Source organism: Gasterosteus aculeatus, chromosome 4, assembly GCF_964276395.1.
Source record: "Gasterosteus aculeatus chromosome 4, fGasAcu3.hap1.1, whole genome shotgun sequence".
Taxonomy (NCBI): domain Eukaryota; kingdom Metazoa; phylum Chordata; class Actinopteri; order Perciformes; family Gasterosteidae; genus Gasterosteus; species Gasterosteus aculeatus.
In genome coordinates, this window is record NC_135691.1 from 33,491,326 (window position 1) to 33,515,762 (window position 24,437).

Genomic DNA, 24,437 nt, shown 5'->3' on the forward strand with positions numbered 1-24,437 from the left:
GGGTTAAACATTATTATACTGACTTGTGTTGTTTAAAATAAATGGGTAACTTTGAAAGCTTAATTCTTTTTTATTTTAAACAGAGGATTTAAATAAATCCTAAAAGAACCCCCCCCCCCCCAAAAAAAAAAAAAAATATATATATATATGGCTTTCAGCCCTTTAGTTCTTTACATTAGTTACATGACATGTAAAAAAAACAGCATCAATACATTTTTCATATTTGTACTTGATGGAAGAGTATTAATATATTCAGTTCAAGAGAATCTCCAAACATGGTCCAAAATGTCTTAATAACAACGGAGCCATCTCCATGACAACGGACAGCCTCCTACCACTGAGAAGGCCAGGAAATGTGGTGGGAAACCAGAAGGCTAAATTTGACATGCGTGTGTTTGTGAAGCTGTTCATATGGACCCTATATCATTGGCAACTGATGTGTCATAACTTTTATGGTTGAACTAAGGATGAACTTTGACCTCACCCAGTAATATCTCAATAAATAACAGTCTATTTATAATCTTAAATGGAGCGCTTTACTAATACTCTCGATCTGTCCGGAAGTGCCTGTAAGCTGGTTGGCTGTTATGTAATATTATCAAGGACCCCTGTTTTATTTGGTACACACAGTTCATAAGGGATTACCCCACTCACTCTCCCCTCATAATCTACTCACGATGACGTTATACTGCAGCGCCTGAGCTCCAGATCTCGCGAGATTATGAAAAAAACATCCAGACGGCCTCTCTCTCTCTCTCTCTCGCTCGGTTCCCCCTCCTCTCCAGCCCTCCCTTCCCACGCCCCAGTGCGCTGTGGGATAGTGGCACTATAAAGTATATCCTCTCTCGGAGAAAGATAAGAAGCCCGAGACAGGAGGGGGATGAAGATGGCGGACGCCAAGCAGAAGAGGAATGAGCAGTTAAAGCGGTGGCTGGGCTCGGAAACGGACCAGGAGCCTCCCGTTCTGAAAAAGAAGAAGACGAAGGTGAAGTTCGATGATGGCGCCGTGTTTCTGGCCGCCTGCTCGAGCGGCGATACCGAGGAGGTGCTGCGAATGCTTGACCGGGGCGCCGACATCAACTACGCCAATGTGGACGGTCTCACCGCCCTCCACCAGGTTCGTGTCTGTGTCTGTGTCACGTCGCCGTCAACGGAAAGCGAAATCTCGTCTCCGCCGCTAGCCGCTGCTTCGCCCTGCAACACCTGTCAAATGGAAGCCATTCTCATCCCGTTGTTTACCTCACCTAGCACGGCCGTCCCTTTCGACGCAGCGCACCGCTACGGGGCAGCGCGCTGGCCTCTCTCTGAGCCTGGTTTTGGGGTGTTCGTTGCATTCGTATACCGTGCGGACTGTGCAGCCCCCCACACACACACAGTGGGCAAAGCGCCGCTTTAAGGGGCTACTTTTTCCCCCGAGTTTGTCCTCGGTCAGCGGGCGCAGTCTAATTGCTGTACTGCTACACTTCAAACTGCAACGTTACTGTTGTCAGCTACCCGAGCTACCACCAGTGCTCCAATGGTTCCTTGATGATGATGATGATGATGATGTTGGGGGGGCATACAAACTTATTTCGGGTTGCTACAATCGATTGTGCCAGGAGCCTAACACGAATGTTGTCATCGATCGGGACACTCGCTCAGGGAAAAACGAATTCCACAATGATGGCAACAAGCCGGTCAGCAGTAACAGGGGTTTTGTTGATAAACCCTACACCGCGACCGCGGCTACTCTCTGGAACGCTGGCTAGCGTTATTTAGTTAGAACGTCATTGGATTACAGGCTGTTCTTGTATTCGCAAGGCCTTTACTGTACACGGGGTGTATTTCATGCATACATTGACGACAGCGCTGTTTTAGCATATTGCCTTAAGCGTTGCAAAGAGGTAAACCAGTTCAGTGCAATGTCAGGCGAGCGGAATGTATGCTAACGCTACATTAGCAAGATAAGCTAGCTGTCGTTAGCTGTTATGGAGGGTTAGCTCATGTTAATTCATTCGTTCGCTAGGCCCAGACGCGACGTTTGGTGATAACTATTCTGTCCTCGCGTTTTACGTTGGGGGACTTTGGTGTTGAGCAGTAGCATGTGTTGCAAATGCTTCACTTAGTTTACTGGAATGCCAGCGGTGCTATGCTAACTATTTGCCCGCTAACCAGGGTAGCTACGTTGGCTAGCCTCTGTGCTTCCATAGCCAAATAATGAAAATGGCAGCCCGTTTTGGATGTCGTCAGTCAGTATCGCCAGGTGCTGACCATATATGAGGTACAAACGATAAGGTTATTAAAACACCAGTGCTGTGATCATAATGTTCTGGTAGCTAGAAGGGCAATAAATGTAGATCTTCCTAAAGGGAAAGTACCGCAATTATTATATTTCTTCTCGTTAGGGATTCATGTGTGATTTCTACTAGTTTGTTCATTACCTGCTAAGCCCCCGATGTCACATCTCTATACCCTTTACTGTTATATACATATTACTTTTGGAAATATCAAGAGTCCTATATTGGGCACAAACTGTTATGGTATTAGGTCGAGGGTCATTAATTACAAATATAAAGATTATAGTTTATTAACGACACCAGCTGCTGTGACTGTAACAACAGATTTCATTTTAGTGTTTGATACCAACAGAAATCAAACGTGGTTTGTACATTGTAATATGTCCTAGTTACATACAATACAATCGGCCTTTAGGACAACATGAACCCCCCCACCCCGGTACCTAATTATTAAAGTTCCAGTTACTAACTGTGGACGAGACCCATGCCACAGTTTAATGTATTGTTATGTTCTCCACATTTTCTTTTTTTATAGAAGCTGCTTAAATTATCTGCGAATGAATGAAATATATCTGACATTTAAAGTTTAATGCTTGCATACATTTCCAGTGATGTCACCTTCTTAGTCATGCCCACATGTGGGTGTTAGTAGGCCTGCTAATGGCCCCACCATGTTACAGGGCACGTGTGTTGTCCTAGACTTTGTTACACCAATAAAATACGTTTTCTAGAATGAGTCATATGCCTTCATCTTACGTTGATTAATTGATATATATTCGCTCCCAGTGCTTATTAATGGTGTTGTTAAAACAACTGTCGTGCCCTCTGATCTGTTATTATGAAATGTGGAGTTGCCAAAGCCCCCTGTGCAAAAAGGCAATGTGTGCAAACACTGCTTTTCTTTGAGCTGATGTCCAAGGATGAGCCAAAGTGAGAAAAGAATTGTCAGTGGCGCTCTTCAGCAGACTGTGTGTGTTGTAGTTCTGCAGGCGTTTTGGCGTCTTTATAAAGAGTTAGAAGAAGGCTATGCGTACATTTCTGTTTAGAATGCTAATCCCAGAATGTCATCGAGGAGAGGGCCAGTCGGTCAAACCATTCCTTGTTTTTGAGCAACCTTGATTTTCTCAATCCTTTAAGATAAATTCCAGAGAATAACACAACAGAATTTCGTGACGCTGACAAGTGTTTTTTTTTTGCATTTGACGAGATGTACTTCACTGGTCCGACCGTTGCATTTTGTCCCGTGTTGTTAGATGAGGACTCCCTCCACAATCGGTGCGGCGATATCACTCCATGCCGGCGGTGACCAGTTTAGGTTTATAAATACCACCGCCACAGTTCGCCTAACTAGGTTTCAGGAGATGATACTAAGTTTGGGTATGACTCAGAGTCTGTAGCTCTGCTTCGTAGTGCAGCTCTGGCGTGATCACCCTCAAAGTCCAGAGATTGTGTCATAATACGAGTCACTGGCCTCCTGTCACTTTAAACCGATTTTGTTTGCAGATGACCCGTAAACATGTTCCCTCCTGTTGGTGTGATGTTGTGATCCACGATGACGACCGCCAGTGTTTCCCACAGATCCAACGTCAATGTGTGGGGGCTGACGGGGGAGGAGTAAATACAAAACGGATTCATGCCTATACAAACGTCGTACTAAAAGTACACATTTCACACCATATACTACTTGTTGTTACAGCCTACATGCGCAAAGTCTACAACTTCGGTCAGAGCAACGAATTTTGCGGGGCTTGCTAAAAAGACACGTGTGTGTGTGTGTGACAGACGGAGGGAGAGCAGGGAAAGGAAATGCAGCTGAACGAATACGCTGCGTGATTTAAATAGCGTTAAAAAGATTAGTCTATGTGTGGGAAACACTGCGACCACTGCAGAGCTCCCCACTCCCATGACGTGGTTACTAAAGAGTGACGAGGTTGGCAGAATCCAACAATAATCTCTGATGCTTTCAGTCTTTGGTGCGTGCCACGCATCTTTTTGTGATTTTCATTTTGGTGATGTGGTTGGCAGAGACTCCCACACACGGACTGCATGGACACGGTAAAAGGGGATGCGCGAGCCGGCGAGGAGTTTCGGGCCGTCGAGTGGAGATCCGTGATCTCGTCTGCTAAATCTGTCTCGGAGGACAGCATTCCCAGTCCCGACGTCCAAGCCTGTGCATTCCTCACATGACAGTCGTTTGAAACCATGGCAAAGAGAGCGCCGAGCCGACATTCCTCAGCTGTCACCTATACACCTCCCCTCCAGCACTTCTCTCGCTCTTTCTCTGGCTCGCGACTCCCGATGCAGCGCCACTGAGCCCCATCGAGGCAATTAGTGTAGAGGTAACCGAGGGCTCGCAAAAGGAAATCTCCCCGCTGACCCACGCCTGAACTTTTTGTCTTCAGCTGTGTTGATCCTAAAGACCGCGATGACGAGACTCGGGCCAGCTTAAAGTGTCAGAGTTGGGTATTACAATGCCTCCTCGCTGTTGACATTACACACCCTCATTATGGCCCTGAAGTCTCTGAACATTATCTTGCACTGGTCTCCATGACGACGACTCGGGGAAGGTTGCTAGTCACTTGTGTTGGCGGATTTGCATGTACAGAGTGGGAGTTGCATAACAGGCTGAGCGGAGAGTCCGTCTCCGGCAGCGCTCAGCTCTTTAGAAAATGACAATTTGTCATGGAGCGCGTTTCTTTCTCGCCCGACCAACCTCAGTCCTCCTGTCTGCCGGAGGGAGAGAATCCCTCCATCTCATGTGGAGAAGCCCTTCGAAGACGAGCAAAGCGGCACATTACAGATCTTCTGTTCCTCTCACCTGCTTTGCTTGCTTTTACAACAGGTTGGTGTCCTATAAAGAAAAGGCTTAATCCACAAAGAATCTCCCTGGGCTCCAGCTGCCTGCAGAATAACTCCCAGATCTGATGGCTGTTAGATAAATACTACCCCGGTTACATAAGCTGAGGATGCAATGCACAGTGCTTTTCAGAAACGGGTATGTTTTGTTGGGGGGGGGGGTTTCAAGGCGTGTGGCCTAAAATGAGCCCAGGTGACAATGTTTTTTGGTATTGACGTTTAAATAGGAAGCCTACGGATATTTGTTTATTTCCCCCTAAAGCACTGAAAATCAACTGCCCTTTGATGTGCCTCCTAATAATCCACATTGCATGGGCCTTTTTCAATGGCACTGATTATTGTTGGAATGCATTAACGATGCATTCCAAGTATTGTTCTTCGAATCTTTATTTGTTGGAATGCATTGAGATGCATTCCAAGTATTGTTCTTCGAATCTTTATTTCAACTTCTTCTATTTCTTCCGCGGCACCTTTCAACTCCTTCACACTTTCAGCTATTAAAACCGTTCAAATATTAAAATGTTCAGCTCCTTTCTGGCTTGAGGGCTATGACTTTTCAGCTTTCTACCTCTTATGCTTGAATTTATATAAATCAATAATCATTAATATTTTAACATGGTTTTCAAATGGAGTTTGCTTTCAAATCCTCCTAAACTTCTTCAACTTTCAGATTTTTCAGCTTCGCGAATCTTTCAGCTACAGACACCATTTCAACTCTCAAATGTTCACACAGGTCTCAACTATTTTATGAAAAAAACTGCTTCTTGATATCTATTGTACTTTTTTCATAATCACTGATTATGTTTCACTAGTTTTTCGCTCCGTTTCTGACTTTTACATGAGTGTGTATTGCGTCTGCTAGAGTGGAGAGCTCGCGGGCTAGAGGCTGAAGCAGCGCAGAAATCTGGTTAAAAAAGTATGGAACTTCTGTCCTTGCAGCCAAAGTATACACTCTAGAGGCTTCATTTCTTCAGATTAATGAGGGTATGGTTGTGCTGATTGGATTAATGTGTTCATGGAATCCCAGAGTTTTTTAGTTTTGGCGCAAGGAGTGTTTGAGTGACACAACCTCTGCCAAAAGCCCCATAGGCTCCAATACAAATCTGCCGACATATTTCTCACAAAAATCCACAAGGTACACGTTTTGTAAACGGCCATAGGAGCCGTATTTATTACCGGACAGACATAAAAAGCACATCCACGCGTTCGGTAGAGTCTCGGGTCTCATACAAACGCCGTATTTTTTAGATAGCTGTTATAGTTTTGCGCTGGTTCTCATTTGTGTGAGGTGTGGATTCTGTGTAACTTGCTGCCATGTCTCTGCATTTTGCAGCCGTTAATGAGCACAGGTGCGGCGTTGTCGTGGTTACGAGCACTCACACGCTGCAGGATCTGTCTGTGACTCACAGCTGCTCCTTGTGACCTGATTAGTGGAGTCACATGACGCAGCTATGCTTTCTGTCAACAGACCAATATGATAAAGACACTCGCCCCCCTCCCCCCTCCACCCTGACCTCTTCTCACTGTTAATCACTCAGTCAGTCAGTCTGTCTAATTCTCCTCCCCTCTCCCTCTCTATCTCTTCCTCACCACCATTCCCTTCCTCACCCTCTCACCCTCCCTCCCTCTATCTACACCCCCCCACCCAATCCATTAGGTGCGCCGTTGTCGTGGTTACTCGCTCACACGCTGCAGGATCTCTGTCTGTGGCTCAAAGCTGCTCCTATAACCTGATTAGTGGAGTCACATGACGCAGCTATGCTTTCTGTCAACAGACCAATATGATAAAGACACTCGCCCCCCCTCCCCCCTCCACCCTGACCTCTTCTCACTGTTAATCACTCAGTCAGTCAGTCAGTCTGTCTATTTCTCCTCTCTCTCTCTCCCTCTATCTCTTCCTCACCACCCCTCCCTTCCTCACCCTCTCACCCTCCCTCCCTCTATCTACACCCCCCCACCCCACCCAATCCAATAATTTCAAAATAAAAGCCCCATGGAGGGAATTTTTACTGTAATGTTAGTGATGAGGCCTATTAATTAAAAACTTCTTAGTTTGAATAACAAACATTCTGTCTCCCAACCCCCCCTCACCCAATTCCATCATTACAAACTAAAAGCCTCAATGATTATCTGTACCTTAACCATGAAGCGGTTTCGTTGAAATACGCATTGCTCTTTCAAATACTACTATAACCACTACGAATATTACTAGTACTTCTAGTAGAACTACAACTGATACTTCTACTACCATACTACTAGTATTTCTACTGCTATTAATACTACAACTACTACTAATGTTATTACAAATACTACTATGGCTAATAGTGTTAGTATTACAGCTGTTTCTACTGCTATTGATACTAAACCAACTTCTACTGCTAGTACTACTAATACCACAATTACAACTATAACTACTACTACTACTAATATTACTACAAACAATTTTAAACCTCTTTTTATTCATCTCAGCTTTTGTTATTTCTGTACTGTTTTAAATTAATTTAAGCTCCTGCAACTTCTGCTTTGTTTTGCAATATTTCACATTTATTTCAGCTGTTTTCATTTCTGCTTTTTCAGCAAATCTATTGAAAATCCTTTCAGCTTCTCCCATTTCTGTATTTTCAGCAATTTCAAATTCATTTCAGCTTTTCTAATATCTGTAATTTCAGATGTATTCAAATTCCCTTCAACTTTCTGTATTTTCAGCTTTTTTTAAATATTCATTTCAGCTTTCAGCTTTTTGCATTCCAACGCATTTTCAGCAGGAAATGCATTTTCTAGTTCTTCATCTTCAACTTCTATTTCTTCCGCGCCACCTTTCAACTCCTTCACACTTTCAGCTATTAAAATCCTTCAAATATTAAAATGTTCAGCTTCTTTCTGGCTTGAGGGCTATGACTTTTCAGCTTTCTACCTCTTAAGCTTGAATTTATATAAATCAATAATCGTTAATATTTTAACATGGTTTTCAAATGGAGTTTGCTTTTCAAATCCTCTTCAACTTCTTCAACTTTCAGATTTTTCAGCTTCGCAAATCTTTCAGCTACAGACACCATTTCAACTCTCAAATGTTCACACAAGTCTCAACTATTTTATGAAAAAAACTGCTTCTTGATATCTATTGTACTTTTTTCATTATCACTGATTATGTTTCACTAGTTCTTCGCTCCGTTTCTGACTTTTACATGAGTGTGTATTGCGTCTGCTAGAGTGGAGAGCTCGCGGGCTAGAGTGTGGGGCATCGCAGGAATCTGGTTAAAAAAATATGGAACTTCTGTCCTTGCAGCCAAAGTATACACTCTAGAGGCTTCATTTCTTCAGATTAATGAGGGTATGGTTGTGCTGATTGGATTAATGTGTTCATGGAATCCCAGAGTTTTTTAGTTTTGGCGCAAGGAGTGTTTGAGTGACACAACCTCTGCCAAAAGCCCCATAGGCTCCAATACAAATCTGCCGACATATTTCTCACAAAAATCCACAAGGTACACGTTTTGTAAACGGCCATAGGAGCCGTATTTATTACCGGACAGACATAAAAAGCACATCCACGCGTTCGGTAGAGTCTTGGGTCTCATACAAACGCCGTATTTTTTAGATAGCTGTTATAGTTTTGCGCTGGTTCTCATTTGTGTGAGGTGTGGATTCTGTGTAACTTGCTGCCATGTCTCTGCATTTTGCAGCCGTTAATGAGCACAGGTGCGCCGTTGTCGTGGTTACGAGCACTCACATGCTGCAGGATCTGTCTGTGACTCACAGCTGCTCGCTCCTATGACCTGATTAGTGGAGTCACATGACGCAGCTATGCTTTCTGTCAACAGACCAATATGATAAAGACACTAGCCCCCCCTCCCCCCTCCCCCCTCCACCCTGACCTCTACTTACTGTTAATCACTCTCAGTCAGTCAGTCAGTCTAATTCTCCTCCCCTCTCCCTCTCTTCCTCACCACCATTCCCTTCCTCACCCTCTCACCCTCCCTCCCTCTATCTACACCCCCCCACCCCACCCAATCCAATAGGTGCGCCGTTGCCGTGGTTACTCGTAAACACGCTGCAGTATCTCTGTGTGTGACTCACAGCTGCTCCAATGACGTGATTAGTGGAGTCACATGACGCAGCTATGCTTTCTGTCAACAGACCAATATGATAAAGACACTAGCCCCCCCTCCCCCCTCCCCCCTGACCTCTACTTACTGTTAATCACTCTCAGTCAGTCAGTCAGTCTAATTCTCCTCCCCTCTCCCTCTCTTCCTCACCACCATTCCCTTCCTCACCCTCTCACCCTCCCTCCCTCTATCTACACCCCCCCACCCCACCCAATGCAATAGGTGCGCCGTTGCCGTGGTTACTCGTAAACACGCTGCAGTATCTCTGTGTGTGACTCACAGCTGCTCCAATGACCTGATTAGTGGAGTCACATGACGCAGCTATGCTTTCTGTCAACAGACCAATATGATAAAGACACTCGCCCCCCCTCCCCCCTCCACACTGACCTCTTCTTACTGTTAATCACTCAGTCAGTCAGTATGTCTGTCTATTTCTCCTCCTCTCTCTCTCCCTCTATCTCTTCCTCACCACCCCTCCCTTCCTCACCCTCTCACCCTCCCTCCCTCTATCTACACCCCCCCAACCCACCCAATCCAATAATTTCAAAATAAAAGCCACATGGAGGGAATTTTTACTGTAATGTTTGTGATGAGGCCTATTAATTAAAAACTTCTTAGTTTGAATAACAAACATTCTGTCTCCCACTACGAATATTACTCGTACTTCTAGTACTACAACTGATACTTCTACTACCATACTACTAGTATTTCTACTGCTATTAATACTACAACTACTACTAATGTTATTACAAATACGACTATGGCTAATAGTATTACAGCTGTTTCTACTGCTATTGATACTAAACCTACTATTACTGCTAGTACTACTAATACCACAATTATAACTAATACTACTACTAATATTACTACAAACAATTTTAAACAAATTTAAGCTCCTGCAACTTCTGTTTTTAGAAAATCTATTGAAATTCAGCTTCCCCACTTCCTGTATTTTCAGCAGTTCTTTAAAATAATTTCAGCTATTCTTATGCCTCTATCAACAGCAATTTTTCACTATTCATTTCTGTATTTTTTTGCAATATTTCAAATTTATTTCAGCTGTTTTCATTTCTGCTTTTTCAGCAAATCTATTGAAATTCCTTTCAGCTTCTCCCATTTCTGTATTTTCAGCAATTTCAAATTCATTTCAGCTTTTCTAATATCTATAATTTCAGCAAATGTATTCAAATTCCCTTCAACTTTCTGTATTTTCAGCTATTTTAAAAAGTTCATTTCAGCTTTCAGCTTTTTGCATTCCAACGCATTTTCAGCAGGAAATGCATTTTCTAGTTTCTTTTTATTGCTTAAATACGTGTTACTTGTCTAAATAACGAGTAGCTTTTTTTGCGTTGCACATTTGTTGTACAGTCTCGCACATTTATACCATCTTATTGTTGAACTGCAAGGTCCAGGTAGTTTAGAAATCATTCAGCTGGACTGCAGTGCAGCCTTTCAGTTGGACTGTTTTTCGTTAAAGTGCCATTGAGTGATTGTGCCCTTTGAGGCAGATTCTTTTGAATTGTGCTATTGGGCTGCATAAATAGGACTTGGCCACATGGCATGTGTTGTGCCAGCATGCTCGGTTCTTTTGTTAGCCGCTACCTCTACCACCTAACCAGCTGAAGAGCTATTGCTGTTTTGAGTTCAACTACATTTTAAATGAAAAGTAATTTCACTGTAATGGCTGTCCAACATGGTCTTCAGGCACTTCATATCCATCCATTTGGAACAAGTCTTCTTTCTCTCAGCGTTTTGCTTCCAGGTTCTTTGTTATGTTTCAGTCCATTTTACAGTAGCAGCTACTCACCCATGCATCTCTAACATATTGCAGAATACATTAAAATCCCAACTTTTAAAAATTGATGATCTAGACAGTGGCAGTGTTTTTCTTTGTCTAGCATGAATAGTTAACAGCCAGTCCTCCTCCAGTGTGATTAGCTATTGTCATGTTGTGATCTCTTTCTCATCTCAATACTGGTTTAAAATCGGAATCTTGGGCTGTGTAATTCGTTCCAGCTCAATTCATACAAGTGAAATAATAATAATAATAATGTAATTTGTATTTAGCCTCTTGATGTCATTTATTCATTTTAACAATCAGCTCCTCAAAAAACATCAACATATACTTCAGTAGAGAAAATCTTATTGCATCATGAATTTGTGAACCACATGTGCAAAAATGGGTCTTGCTGAAGTAATTTGTAACCTATTGAGATCAAGCAGATGAGAGCAACGCCACGAATACAAGATAGAAAAGATTTCTGCATGAATATGGATGTAAGCCAGCCAAACCGCGGAAACGATCATTGATGGACAGAGCAGTTAGATTTAGGACTTCTGCCAAGCCCGCGATTTCTGTCACAGTTGTTCTTTAGATCCACTGATCCGAGACAAACACAATGTCCTCAATTTAATGTCTCGCATATTGGGAAAAGGTCACGGCGTGATGCGAGGCTGAATTCCAGACGGGTGGTGAATCACCGCTCGACGAGTGAGAGGGAAACATTTTAGCATCCGTGCGTGTGTATTTATTACCTGCGTGTAATTGGCAGGTTTCCTCGTCGAGCTGGCCTCGCTTGCTGCCTCGTTCAACCCTTTTCACCAACCCCATAATCAGCAGCAGGAAGTCCTTGTGCTGCTTTGCGCGCCAATGCTCCGCGGCGTGCCAGGTCATCCGGCTCATTGTGACACGTACCGTTTCCTCGCAGAGAGTGTCGGCTGTTGGAAAAAGACAAAAGGGCCGCCGCGAGATCAAAATGCACAATGACAGTATTTGAAGGTGGAGTCAGATTCTGATCCAACACGGAAATAAGACTCAGTAAATGCGGATCAGTCCCATCAGCCGCCAGCGCTTTACTTAAATGGAGTTTAAGTTAGATTTGATTAATGTGACCAAGGACGGCGGCATCGGAGCTTGTGGTACTTTATTTGTTTTACTAATCAATAAAAGACTGAACAAGATTACGGATTGTTTATTTCTAAGGGAACCAAAATCTCGCTCAATGACCCGCACAACAACCCAAGGTGTCAAACGTTTGGTTAACGCGCCCTCTGTGGCTCGTGATTCCGCTCCACGTGAATCCTACGCATCCCAACATCAACCCACGAGCTGCTGTGGAAAGGCCCCGAGGATCAGGAACGGCGAGGGCTCTGTGAAGTATGTCGCAGGAGCACGTCTGCAGGTTGAAACTGGTTCACCTGGGGGTCCCTAAGGAGAATTCCTCAGGAGACTAAACCCGCTGCCATGTGATCGGCGGTGGACACGGCGTCCTCTCGCAGAAGCACGTTCGATGTGGTACCGTGGTTTGATTTCGTTGTAATAATTCCATCAAAATGAGCAGTGGCTGTTGAACCACAAGCCGCCCCGTTGTGTGGCTTCCCCTCTGCGCCGTGCGTTCGGATGATGTCACCGCGTGGCGTTGCTTATTCCCGCACTGTGGGATGGGTGAGGAATAACACGCGAGGAGCGTTCCAGGTGCCTCGACAGATTATCGCCCAACGCTGGCTTCTTCTTCCAAACCGTGCATAGTATCGAGGTGCCGTGAAATGCTGGTGTGATGACGCCACGTTGTGTTAATGCTCAGCCAGGAGATGCAGAACACGGTATCAATACATTCTCAGTTCTTCAAAAAACCCAATATGATTACGCCAATGCTAATAAAATTGATTCCTGTTCGCGCTGATCCACGGGTGGCCGTGAGAGTGAATGAAGCCGCTCTCTGCTGTGAAGGCCTCCCCATTAGTGCGCTTGTCTAGAGGTGCATGCGGGTGATTCGCTTCCTGCAGATAAATAGCCGTGTCAGTAAACGGGCCTGGACCGCGACAGGCTGACTACTTTGGCTTCAAATAGACCTGCGTAAGCAGCGTGGTCTGTGTTTATTACATGCATTTCTTTCTGCTATCAGCAGATGCTCTTTTTTTCTATATTGAATGATTCCAAATGCTTTTAAACCCTGTTTCACGCCAAATGTCCCTCACTGCACGATAGAACATGTTTCTAAATCCTTACATTTTTAATGTCCAGATGTATCACAAAATAAGTGACAGTGAAATTCATTAGAGTCCTCAAACTCAATTTTATCGCCGTGTTTTATAGAGCATAAATGTCCGGTCACTGAGTCTGATCAAGCCGAGATGTTAATTGACTGACTTGAATGAATAATTAATGAACCACAACCACTCGTCCTGAGACGCGGCTACGAGCTTCACGCTTCCTGCTGTTTTACTGCTCACGTCGAGTGAAACTCTGGTCCTCTGTGCAGGAATCTCTCGCCGCGATCAAATTATGACCGAATCATGATCGTCTTATGTTCTACTATCCATCTAGAGTAAATCATCTGACAATGTGCAGGGGTGATGGACATTTTTTGGGTACCGGAAAGGGCGTTTTAAGCAGCTCACATTGATTATTAATAAGGAACAGGCTGGAAATTAGCATCTTACCACTTTGTATAAACACGGTTGGCCTTCTGCTACGCGCTTTCAGGCCCAGAACACCGGGGAGGAGGAGGGGGGGAGTGTGTGTGTGTGCTCATCTTTCCACACTGAGTTGGAGATGGTGGGGGGCAGGGGGCAGGGGGGGTCAGGGTGTTGGAGGTTTCAGGCCAGAGAGGAACAGGAAGTGGCTGTTTATTTTTCTCATTTCCTCTTGGAGGCTCCACTAGTGAGGCCGCTTCTTCCACTGGCCGAACATGCAACTTGCGTCGCCACACACATGTCGCCATACGTTGTGTAGCCATGCATTGCCTCAAAAAAACCAGACAAACTAATGTGTGTTCCCCGTTTTTATTTGGAAGCATGCAGCGGACTGCCGTTTTGGCCAAGTGCAATTTTCCAAATCGGCAGGTTTCATTGTTCCATTTGTTTACATATGAAGCTGTTATTCTTAAAGTGTAGCGTACACTGTATCCATCTTATTCGGTTATGGTCTCGACGGCACGCGTAGTGATGCAACGCCACTCTGACAATCCATGTTTATATTATAATATTTATTTATTTGATGAAATAATGGCTGTAATTGGCAGAATGTCAGATCCTTGCGTCCACAATGTCCATTTAACCTCTCTGACTCGTAGGCCTGAGCGGGGACAGCGCTGGGAGGGGATGGGGGTGAGTGTAGGGCGAAGCTGCTCTCAATGGCTCTTTAGTAGACTGACCGAGTGACTGCTCTGTGGACTACTGTCCTGCGTGTAGTCACCATTCACACAACGGTTCTATTATACGAAAGTCTCTCCGTGGCCATCCGACCTCTCGCATGGAAACAAATTTGGCCTTCAAGTGGGGCTATTGTTTTGGCTGCGGGGCGAAAGCCCAAGTGAAACCTACAGTTACAATCTCGCCTGCCTTTTTTCTTTTTCTTTTTTTTTCCCCCTCAATCCCGGTCTTCTTTTTCCATGGGAATCCCAGGGCCATATATGGTCGTCCTCAGTAGCGGCAGCAGCTAGAGAGCCGGCGTGCATGTGTGTAGTCTGGTTACAGCTCCCAACAGGGCTCATCAAGTGGAGGGACCCAGCTGGTCCCCCTGCAGGGCTCTAACCCCCCCCCCCCCCAATCTACCCCATATACCCTCTGGCCTCATGAACCCTGCCAACAGCACAGGAGCTGGGAGCTCTTTGTCTTCGGCGTAAACACAAACACACACCAATGTACATTTCTTCACAATGAACATCTCTTCCAGTTAAAGATCCACTGATCCCAATTTAATCCATCTATAGTCCATGACATTCTTATATTTTCGCACCACAGCTTTCATTGTCACGGGACCATTTTTTTTTTTTCCCCTCCTTTCTAACGCTCACTTGCGAACGCGCAGCGTCCTCGCATGCAGGCGGCGAGAAGGAATTCCTTTTGAGGAAGTGCCCGCGCGCCTCTGAGCCAGTGACGTCGCCCACGAGGAGGGGCTAAAGTGCTGGTGCCTGAAGCCCCAAGGCTAGGAGAACTACTTATCTGGGAATTTCTCCACTGGTATGCTAGTCCAGGGCCGTGTGCTTACCGGGTCGGCGGATAGGAGTCGTGCTACTGTAGAGGGACTGAGTGAAGCCAGAGCGACGCCAGAGGAAGCGGCTTTGTTGTCGACACTGTTGGTTAAATGGGGGAAAAACTGGTCTTTTGTTTGGTGTTTTTTTTACTTTAGTGGGGGCCGTAAGCACGCGCTGCCACAGCCAACAAGCCCCTGCGTTTTGTACATGCCATGTTTGAGTAACCTTGTACCACAATGCACAGATAATGTTCTGGCTTTGCCATTATCCATCTCACTACAGACGCTTTACAACCCACCCACACACACACGCAAGAAAATTGGCAAAGGCCTAACTGAAAGCACCAAACGATGGCAAAAAAGTGCCTTTTAATGTGTTTTCTTTGCGCTGTCACCCTTCATTCACGTTGCAATGTTTTGAAAGGTGCTCTTGATCGAGGCCTGATCACAAGTCAGAGTGGCTCGTGGCCTTTTGTGCTTAGGGGGCTTGAGCAGCTGTCCCCCTCCCCCCCCAAATAGGTGACTGTAGCGTAATCCAGACCCATAACTGTGGGGCGTTTTTGTCGGGCCTGTTTGTTCAGCGGACAGTTGGGTCGTCCTGATAAACACTGTTGACATTGAGGTCTGTGGGATCGTCCCGAGCAATCTCTGTTTGTGAAGACTTGTCTCTATTGAGTCGAGAATTGAGAGTATTCAATGATGGAGCGCCGCGGATGAAATTCCTTTCACCGCCATTGGCAAATAAAGGCTGGATACCATCAGGGAACAGGGGGGCGGGGTGTCCGGGGGTTTTGTTATCTTGTTACAGAACTCGTGCACGGATATTTCGCATGTTTATGAAATTCATGTGACTATGTGGTTGGCGGGGGCTTATCTTATCCGCCTCGCTGTGAGACTGCCACCAAAAGCCTGTCTTTAGCTGAATTGGCCCGTATGTCCGACTTAATAAAGTAAAGCGGAGCATTATCGCTGCAGCACTTATTGGGTGTTTGAGTAGAGGGGATGCCGGCCCGTTTGTAATAGTGCTGCTTTTCATTGTGTTTCTACGTGTTCTCGATGTGACGCATTTGTGGGATCCTTTTCATCGCAGCCCTCTTTGTATCCCCCCAGTCTGAAATAAATAAGCTTTTGTGGTACCAACAAGGGTTCTCATGGCATTCCTTACCGCACGGTCAGATGTCAGTGGAGGGCGATATCGTGGCCATGCACCATCGCCGTGGTCATTTAAATGTCGAGTATGTGCTCGCACAATGGGCCTCGCGGCATGTGGCCCCCCCCCCGGCGGTGAAACGTGCGGGAGCCACCACAGGAGCCGCTCTGAGGGTGCAACTAAAGGAAGTCAAGGAGGGGAGGGGTCTTCAAGTGTCTCCTTGATGTGGAGTGCCGCTAAATTAAGCTCTGAGCCCTGGGCACGATGGCCCAGAAGATAACAAATGGATCCTTTTTAACGCACGCACACACACACAGAGTAGCCTTCCTCCTTTACTGCACCATGAAGTCTTTTTAAAGTGTTTGATAGGCTTGTTGCAGAGTTTTTTTCGGTAAGCTGGTGTGGCATTATTGATATTTCCAGTAGGCCTTTTCTAGATGTTGTTTCAATAAGAAGGTGGATGCAGCTTGCCACAAGGGTTTTTATAGAGAAGTTATGTAGTCTCTGCCTGCGGAAATGAAGCGAGAAACCCAACCTGTGGATTCACACGCGTTACATAACATTTTGGGTGAAGGGCTCAATATCACCTCATTGGCTCTTGAATTTGTGCTAACCATACTGTGTTTTTATTGATTTTATGGTTATAAGTAGCAGTGGCACCCACACATCTCTTTTCTTTTTATGAGAATCGCTCCGATAGCGGCTAAAAGTCACGCCTGCAAGACTTTAAAAACCAAGATGGCACCCCAAGACGCTCCTTTCAACAGCTCTTCTTTTTGATGTTGTCTCACAGCGGTTGGCTTTTTTGCGCTGCCTTCGGGGGCAATCCCAGCGACCCCTGTGTGCTTTGAAATGAAGTCTCTTCTCTATTTATTTATGTTTCCTACAAGGTCCGAACCCGTGTTCTCTTTGTGGCTTTGTTGCCGTGGCGACAGAACGGCCTCCTTTCTTAGGGGCATGTCATGGGTGCATTTTTTTTTTCCTGTGTTAGCAGGGAGCATAGCTTCAGCCGCCCCCCCCCCCCCCCCCCCCAATGTTATCTCAGGATTAGGCTGCTGCATACGATGGGCACGGTATCGTTTCTGTCCTAATGAAGGGTTTAAATGAACCCGTCTGGGACCTAAACTCATCCCCACTGGCACTCAATCGATCAGTGTGAAGCCGCCATTCATTGTTTTCTTTCTTCAAATCTGCCTCGAACACCCACCCGGCGCACCGGGATGAACTGGTTCTAATCTGACGGTCGAGGCTTTGAGCTGCAACTTGACCGGATGGCGAAAGGCAACGCGACTACGAGGAGGTCGTTCTAGCTTGTTGCCGCAGAGTGCCGTCCGACTTGCTCCCGTCGCTTTTTACGCAGCCTCCCTCCCCTCTGAGGCGCACCGGCCCAACCGGTTTGAACGGCCACACGTCGGATTGCTCTGTGAGTCATAACCTGTCTGAGCGTTCCGCCGCGACCTCGCCTCCGACGCGTCGTGCCGCTGCTGGTCTACATGCTGCACGAAGCATTTTGTCTGTAGATTTTAAATGGACCGTTGGGGGTTACGAAAGCCTACGCTGTCTCCTCCACTGTGCTCTAGAAGCGACGGCTAGAGGATGAAGTGACGCTTTCTCTCGCCTCGCCTTCATCCCGTCCCGCCACACACCTGTTAGCCAAACGCATCACATTAAGGGTCCGATGGCGGGCGGGAGGAGCCGGGCGGAGGGAAGGCCGGTGACGCAGCGAAGAGCGGAGGTCACAGGCCGCCGCCGCATTTCGCCTTAAGGGGCTTGTTTCCATTCTCTGAGAAGGAGAAGACTTTGAAGAGATAATGAGTGTGGGGGGGGGATGACTGGGGGAGGATTTAGATGAGGACACAGAGGACAGCTTTCAGATGGGAGGCAGAAAAGCTGCAGCAATCCATTTTTCTTTTTCTTTTTTTTACACTCCGTGTCGACAGACGGAAAAGGAAAGTCTGTTTAAACGTAAGTGTTACCTGATGTGTTATTTCAAGGTTTATTGATTTAAAAACTATTGGTTGCCCTGGATCACATGATCCCTTCTGTTAAAAGTTGTCAAAAAAGAAAACCAAAGGTAAAGAATGACCCGATGCTGTACCAAAAAGTCAGACGGCTCACATTCACTTCCTGATGTTCCATCTACAAACTAACCTGTTACACTATTTCAAATCTCAAAAGGGAAGAAGTAGGAAAACGTGAGAGGGACATTCCACAGAGCAGGCGGCAGTAATGTGGCCGTCTACCTCCTCGTTAAAGTCAGATGAGCACAGTCTGTTCACAAGTTCATCTGCACCTGGAGGAAGTCTGTGCCTAAGCACACCCCCCCCCCCCCTTTCCACACACACTCAGATAAGCTCAGTGAGGCCTTTGCAGGCGCTCCTCGGCTCTGGCCATGTACGGCGTTGCAAACGGCCCAAATTTGGACAAGGATTCCAGCCTGAAAGTCGTGTGCCCCGAACGTGAGGCCGCTCTGTGTTCATGTGTATCTTGTTTCTCTTGTCAACGCTTCGGTCGTCATAGCAACCCCAGAAAGAGCAAGACGGTCCAGGTGCGCGTTCTAGTGACGGGGATGGGGAAAGGGTAGTTTTTTTTTGATATCGCTGAAAGGTAATTATTTAAATTGTGTGTCTCTACTGATTTACTAACGGACGCTGTCGGCATCTGATGGCGACCAAGTACAGCTGATGAACCCTGGCTGTGCATGAATGACTTTTCAAATAAAAAAAAACAAACATTGTGTAGTTGGATCAGCGCAGGTCAAACACAAAAGGACACTTTACCATCATTTGACTGACAAACCGCTGAGTGCTGGTTTGAAGGCTCCACACACGCCCACTCTGTGACTTCCGTTTCATGATGGGAGTAAAATCACAGCATCTCCCACTTCATTCGTCACAAGTCTTTAAATAGATCTCTCCCACTCGCAGCTGCTTCTGTGGGCATCGCTTTTTTTTTCCTCCCCTTTTTGTCATTGTGTCATCAGTCATAAACGGTTTGGATTGGGTTTCAGAAAGAAAACGCGTCAACAACAACATGGATGGTGTGAAGATGATCCTTTGGCGGGACACGTTGTGTGGGTGGTCTGCCAGTTGTTCATCCAATGTGCGCCGTCCCCTCACGAAATGTATGAGGTGAAATTCCGTAAAGGGAAAGCGGAGATCTGGGGATCTTTCAGCACCGTCTCCAGCAATCACCTGCGACTAGGAGAATTGTATTTGATATTTTTTCATAAAGTGGTCAAACTTGAAGTCTCAATGCGCCTTCAAACGGAAGCCATTTTGACTTTCGGGCGACCGCAGATGTGGTTCTAAATGAAATGATTCATCGGGAGAGGAAGAGCGCGCTGCGCCTGTTGCAGACGGTTTTGATTTGTCACTTTTTACAAACCATGTGGATGATGTGCTTTAAGTGGCGGTAGTGTGTAAGTGTTCGAATTAGACCGCTCGCTGTTTGCATAAATGTACGGCGCCTCATCCATGCCAAAAAATTCCCCAGCAATTGTGGACATACGGAGCAATCGATTGGACACTGCGATGCTCTATCCAATGCACATGTGCATTATGTGACATGTGCTCATATGCATGCACGCACAGAGGGCAGGTCACGCTCCCTGCTACTCGCGTTGGCCTTACTCTTCTGCCTCTCTTTGTCTCAGGCGTGCATAGACGACAACATCGACATGGTGACTTTCCTGGTGGAGCACGGAGCCGGCATCAACCAGCCGGACAACGAGGGCTGGATCCCGCTGCACGCCGCGGCCTCCTGCGGATACCTCGACATAGCAGAGTGAGTACTGGGAGGCCGGTTTGAGCCGACAGCATCTGTTTCATCGGGGTCTGTCGGATTGTGTGTGACAGCGTCTGAGAGGTGTGGTTCCTGTATTCAGCTACTATAAAAGGTCGTTTGGACTGTCAATCACAAAGTGACACCAGGGCAGGATGTGGCTGGGCTCCAGTTGAGGTCTGCACTGCCCCCCTCCCCATTAGTGACCCCTTCTTTTTTATTTATTGGTGCGGGGCGAGAGTGATTGTCTACTAATTACAGTATTTAGCGCAATAAAAATGGGATTTCTTTCGTCTTAAAGTTCAAGGTTGCACAGCAGCATTCCTCTCACTGGGTTTGGCCATTGGCTGTGGGGAAATTAACATAGTTTTGACTGCCAAAGAGCGCCCTCGATAATTCCAGATAGCATGATGGACATGGAGCACGTCGAAAGCCATCCTTTCACACACACACACAGAGTCCTCGTCACATTTTGACAGCAGCTCATTTGGGGCCTCAGTCAAACTTTGTCGAAGTTATGTAATTGAATATGGAGCTATCGGGCCACCGCGTCTGCAATCGATCTCTGGAGTCGCCCTGTAGTGCTTCCTCGTCCCTGGTCCCTTTTTCCTTTCCCAGGTACGGCGGCGGCTCATAGGAGCACAGAGATGTTATCGAGGATATTTAAACGGACTGAAGGAGCTCAGTTGAACTCATTGTTCAGCATGCTGGCAGTGTGTGTGTGTGTGTGTGTGTGTGTGTGTGACCTGCTTTACTTCTGTGTTACGTTACAGGAACCAGGCTACAGGTTTATTCCCACCATTATTATTCTACAGAAAAGTAAGAAGACGAACATTGTAGTGATGAAGAAATAGCTTGGGAAGCGAATGCGGGTTTTTCTGTGATTCAACAGCTTTTCTGAACAATAATGCAAAGATCTATAGGCGCTTTAAGTCAAAAAGCGTCCAGCCAGGCCTCTTGACCCCGACACCACACTGGGCTAGTATTACACAAAACAAGCCGCTTTCTGTTGTCGCATACTGAATGAAAAGGTCAAGTGGGCGGCCCGGGTGACTAATGGAGAAGTCATGTTGCAGAGACAAACCCCCCCCACCCCCCGGCCGAGCAGGACGATACGGCAAAGGTCGCCGTGTCACCGCAGCCGTAAAGCTGGTTGAGACTCCCTCAAGGGGGGCGACAGAGCACACAGCCTGTCAGATGCCATTTCTTTTTGGGGGAGTTGCAAACAAACCTGACACCTGTGTCTTGTTGTTGTTGTTGTTGCAGGTACCTCATCAGACAGGGTGCCAGCGTAGGAGTTGTGAACAGCGAGGGCGACACGCCTCTGGACATCGCTGAGGAGGAGGCCATGGGGGAGCTCCTCCAGAACGAGATCAACAAACAAGGTACGCTGTTTGGCGTCACAACTGTACTCCGCCGGTGTAGTATGAGTTAGTGTGCACAATGCTTTCTATTGGGGGGGGGGGGGGGGGACCGAGATGATCAGGCGATAATGAAAGGAAACCACAATGATGAAGATCCACAGTCCCCACCTGACGTACAGCATCGCGCAGTTTCAAGCACATTGGTGTTTGCCATCTCGTATCTATGGCAACCGTGAGAACAATGCTCTCTGTGAGGTTTCGGCCACTTCACACAAAGCCCGGCACCGCGGGGGGGGGGGGGGGGGGGGGGGGTTGCGAGTTACGTAACAGGGGCTAGACGCACGGCCTCGAGCGGGCCCGGCTGTGTGCCGCTTTACTGTGATGTGCTTTTCTCCTCTCAAAGAGATGCCAGTCATGAGGTCAAACCTGTCAGCGAGTAGCCGTGGTTTGGCAGAGACGACCTCTGCATCCCCTCCTTGACTCCGATTAGGGAAAGGGCCGCTAAATAAAAACAGTTTTTTTTTCTTCTAAAAAGGCCGCTGAGGATCCTTCATGTTTCCAGAGTTATTTTTTGTAAAATTAGTCTTTCCATTACTGTAGGAACAAGCGACTTCTTCTGTTATTCTGTTTTCTCGTTAACATCTCATGTGTAAGATGTGCTGTTCTCTTGTTAAAAAAAAAAAAAAAGAGAAGAAAAAAAAAAGGCCCCACTTTGAACGGCTGCCAGCGCTTCCACTCTGCTCTGCTTGTTCTGTGGTTCTACTTAGAGGCCATTAGGCTCCCTGCTTTTTATAGACCCAGTGTAGGCTGCTTCCCAAGAGACCACGGGACGTTGGCCTACCCGGCCGGCTCCCGGTGCCTTCTTTTTAACTGAGCCGCCCCCCCAGGAAGTCTGCGTTCTTCTTCCTCCGAAGCACAAATCCACTGTTTCCTGCCACCTGGAAGAAAAATCCCAACTCGAGTTGTAGCATTTCTGTCTCAATGCTCTTTTGACATCTAAAAATAAAGCTTTTTGAAAATAATGTGTTGATAGTGTGCCCTTTTAATCTAGGCACGTCTCATATGAAATGGATATTTATTGCTGAAGTGCTGTAAAGACTTTTAACTGACATTTCGATCAGATCACATCTGATTTGTAATATTCAAGTCACTTGTTTGGTGACTGATGAAACTTTGTCTCTGACCAAACACACATTCCGACAGTCCTCTTCTTGCCTTTTAGTTTCTTGTTCCTCAGTCAGAATATTACAGAGCTCAATCCACGTGTTCTAAACCATATTCTCTTGACTTTTAAGACTCGCTGGCAAAGACTTGACTGCAGGTGTTTCTTTTATTGGGAATGAAGCGTCCTCTCTATGAAGTCCACCTCTGCCTGCACTGTGTCAGACACGATGTCCTCTTTCCTCGGTCCAAATGCTCCGGGGCGGTCTTAAAGCTTTCTAGGGTGTCAGGGAATAAGCGATGATGCGTCCCCAGAGGGACGCTGAGGGGAGGGAGGAGGGGGGGGGGGGGTTGGGGAAAAAAAACTCAGCTGACTCGTGTTCCAACCAGGTGTCAACAAGACAATACCGGCCTGTTTCCACCACATCAGCCACACACACACACACACACACACACACTGACCCACTTCACTGCATGGGGCCTTCTGCACACCTCATTTCAGAGAGGAATCGACAGGAGTTTGTCCCAGTACTTTACTTTGTAACGGGTGCTTTGGAGCACCCTCTAGTGTTTAATGTTTCTAGGATAAAGTCCCGTCACAGTCAGCATTTGTGTCACATCTAAAGATGCACGTGTGTTGAAAACACCCCCGTGCTTCTTAATAATCAATAGTTGCACACTGCTGGTTCCCCCGAATCGGGTTGCTATCTCTGCGGCGGCCCTTTTTTGACAACACCCCTCCGTCTCCCACCAGGCGTGGACATCGAGGCGGCCCGGAAAGAGGAGGAGCGTGTCATGCTGAGGGACGCCCGGCAGTGGCTCAACAGCGGCCAGATCCAAGACCCCCGGCACACCAAGTCGGGGGGCACGGCGCTGCACGTGGCCGCCGCCAAAGGCTACGTCGAGGTTTTAAAGTAAGCGGAGCCGCTGGGTTTCTTAAGCTTAGGAGGGCGGACTCTACCCGCCCATGTGATCCGAACGCTGGAGCGCTTCTTAAAGCACCGCGAGCGGGGTTTGCAGATTCTAACGCGCTGTTTTTCTGTTTGTGTGTGTGTGTGTGTCCTCCCTTTTTTTTTTTTTTCTCACACACCCGACCCGCCCCACCTCCCCGTCCCCGTGCAGGCTTTTAATCCAAACAGGGTACGACGTTAATATCAAGGACTACGACGGCTGGACTCCTCTGCATGCGGCGTCGCACTGGGGCAAAGAGGAGGCCTGTAGGATACTGGTGGAGAACATGTGTGACATGGACCTCATCAACAAAATGGTGAGGGACTGTCATGAGTCCTGTCACGAAAGGCTGTGCAAGCCATATTTTAGGTAACTTTTGTCTTACTTCTTCCCCTCAGGGCCAGACAGCTTTTGATGTAGCGGACGAAGACGTTCTCGGATACTTGGAAGAACTTCAAAAGAAACAGAATCTGGTGAGTAGATGTGGCTGGTTAAGTTAATTCGTTAAGAGCAACAATGTTGTAGTATTGTTTTTAATAGCAGATAAAGTTTTGTGAGAATGTCTTTGGTCAAAATGAATCCCATTCGTTGATGCTATTTGCTCCTGATAAAAATACCTTTTCATTCCAGCTGATAGGTGAAAAGAAAGAAATTAAGAAATCTCCTTTGATTGAAACGAAAACCACCGAGGACAACAACCAATCACTGAAACCACTCAACAGGTAAACTCTCCCACTAAATTAGTTTTAAGATTATTAAGCTAAACTAAAGCAAAGGCTTAAGTAGACGTCTGAATATTTATAGTCTTATCTGGAC

The 24,437-nt window shown here is 46.5% G+C and overlaps 1 protein-coding gene across 16 annotated transcripts in view; it reads left to right on the plus strand.

Moving 5' to 3' along the window:
- The first annotated feature begins 678 nt into the window (after positions 1–678).
- The window catches only part of ppp1r12a (protein phosphatase 1, regulatory subunit 12A), a 37,216-nt gene continuing 13,457 nt past the window's right edge, over positions 679–24,437 (plus strand). For all 16 annotated transcript variants that reach the window (XM_078100472.1, XM_078100470.1, XM_078100479.1 and 13 more), the window contains exons 1-7: positions 679–1,117; positions 20,018–20,148; positions 21,412–21,530; positions 23,425–23,584; positions 23,793–23,937; positions 24,020–24,094; positions 24,252–24,343. In XM_078100472.1, the coding sequence (XP_077956598.1) occupies positions 881–1,117; positions 20,018–20,148; positions 21,412–21,530; positions 23,425–23,584; positions 23,793–23,937; positions 24,020–24,094; positions 24,252–24,343 (959 nt within the window). In that variant the 5' untranslated portion in view covers positions 679–880. The remainder of the gene's footprint in view (positions 1,118–20,017; positions 20,149–21,411; positions 21,531–23,424; positions 23,585–23,792; positions 23,938–24,019; positions 24,095–24,251; positions 24,344–24,437) is intronic.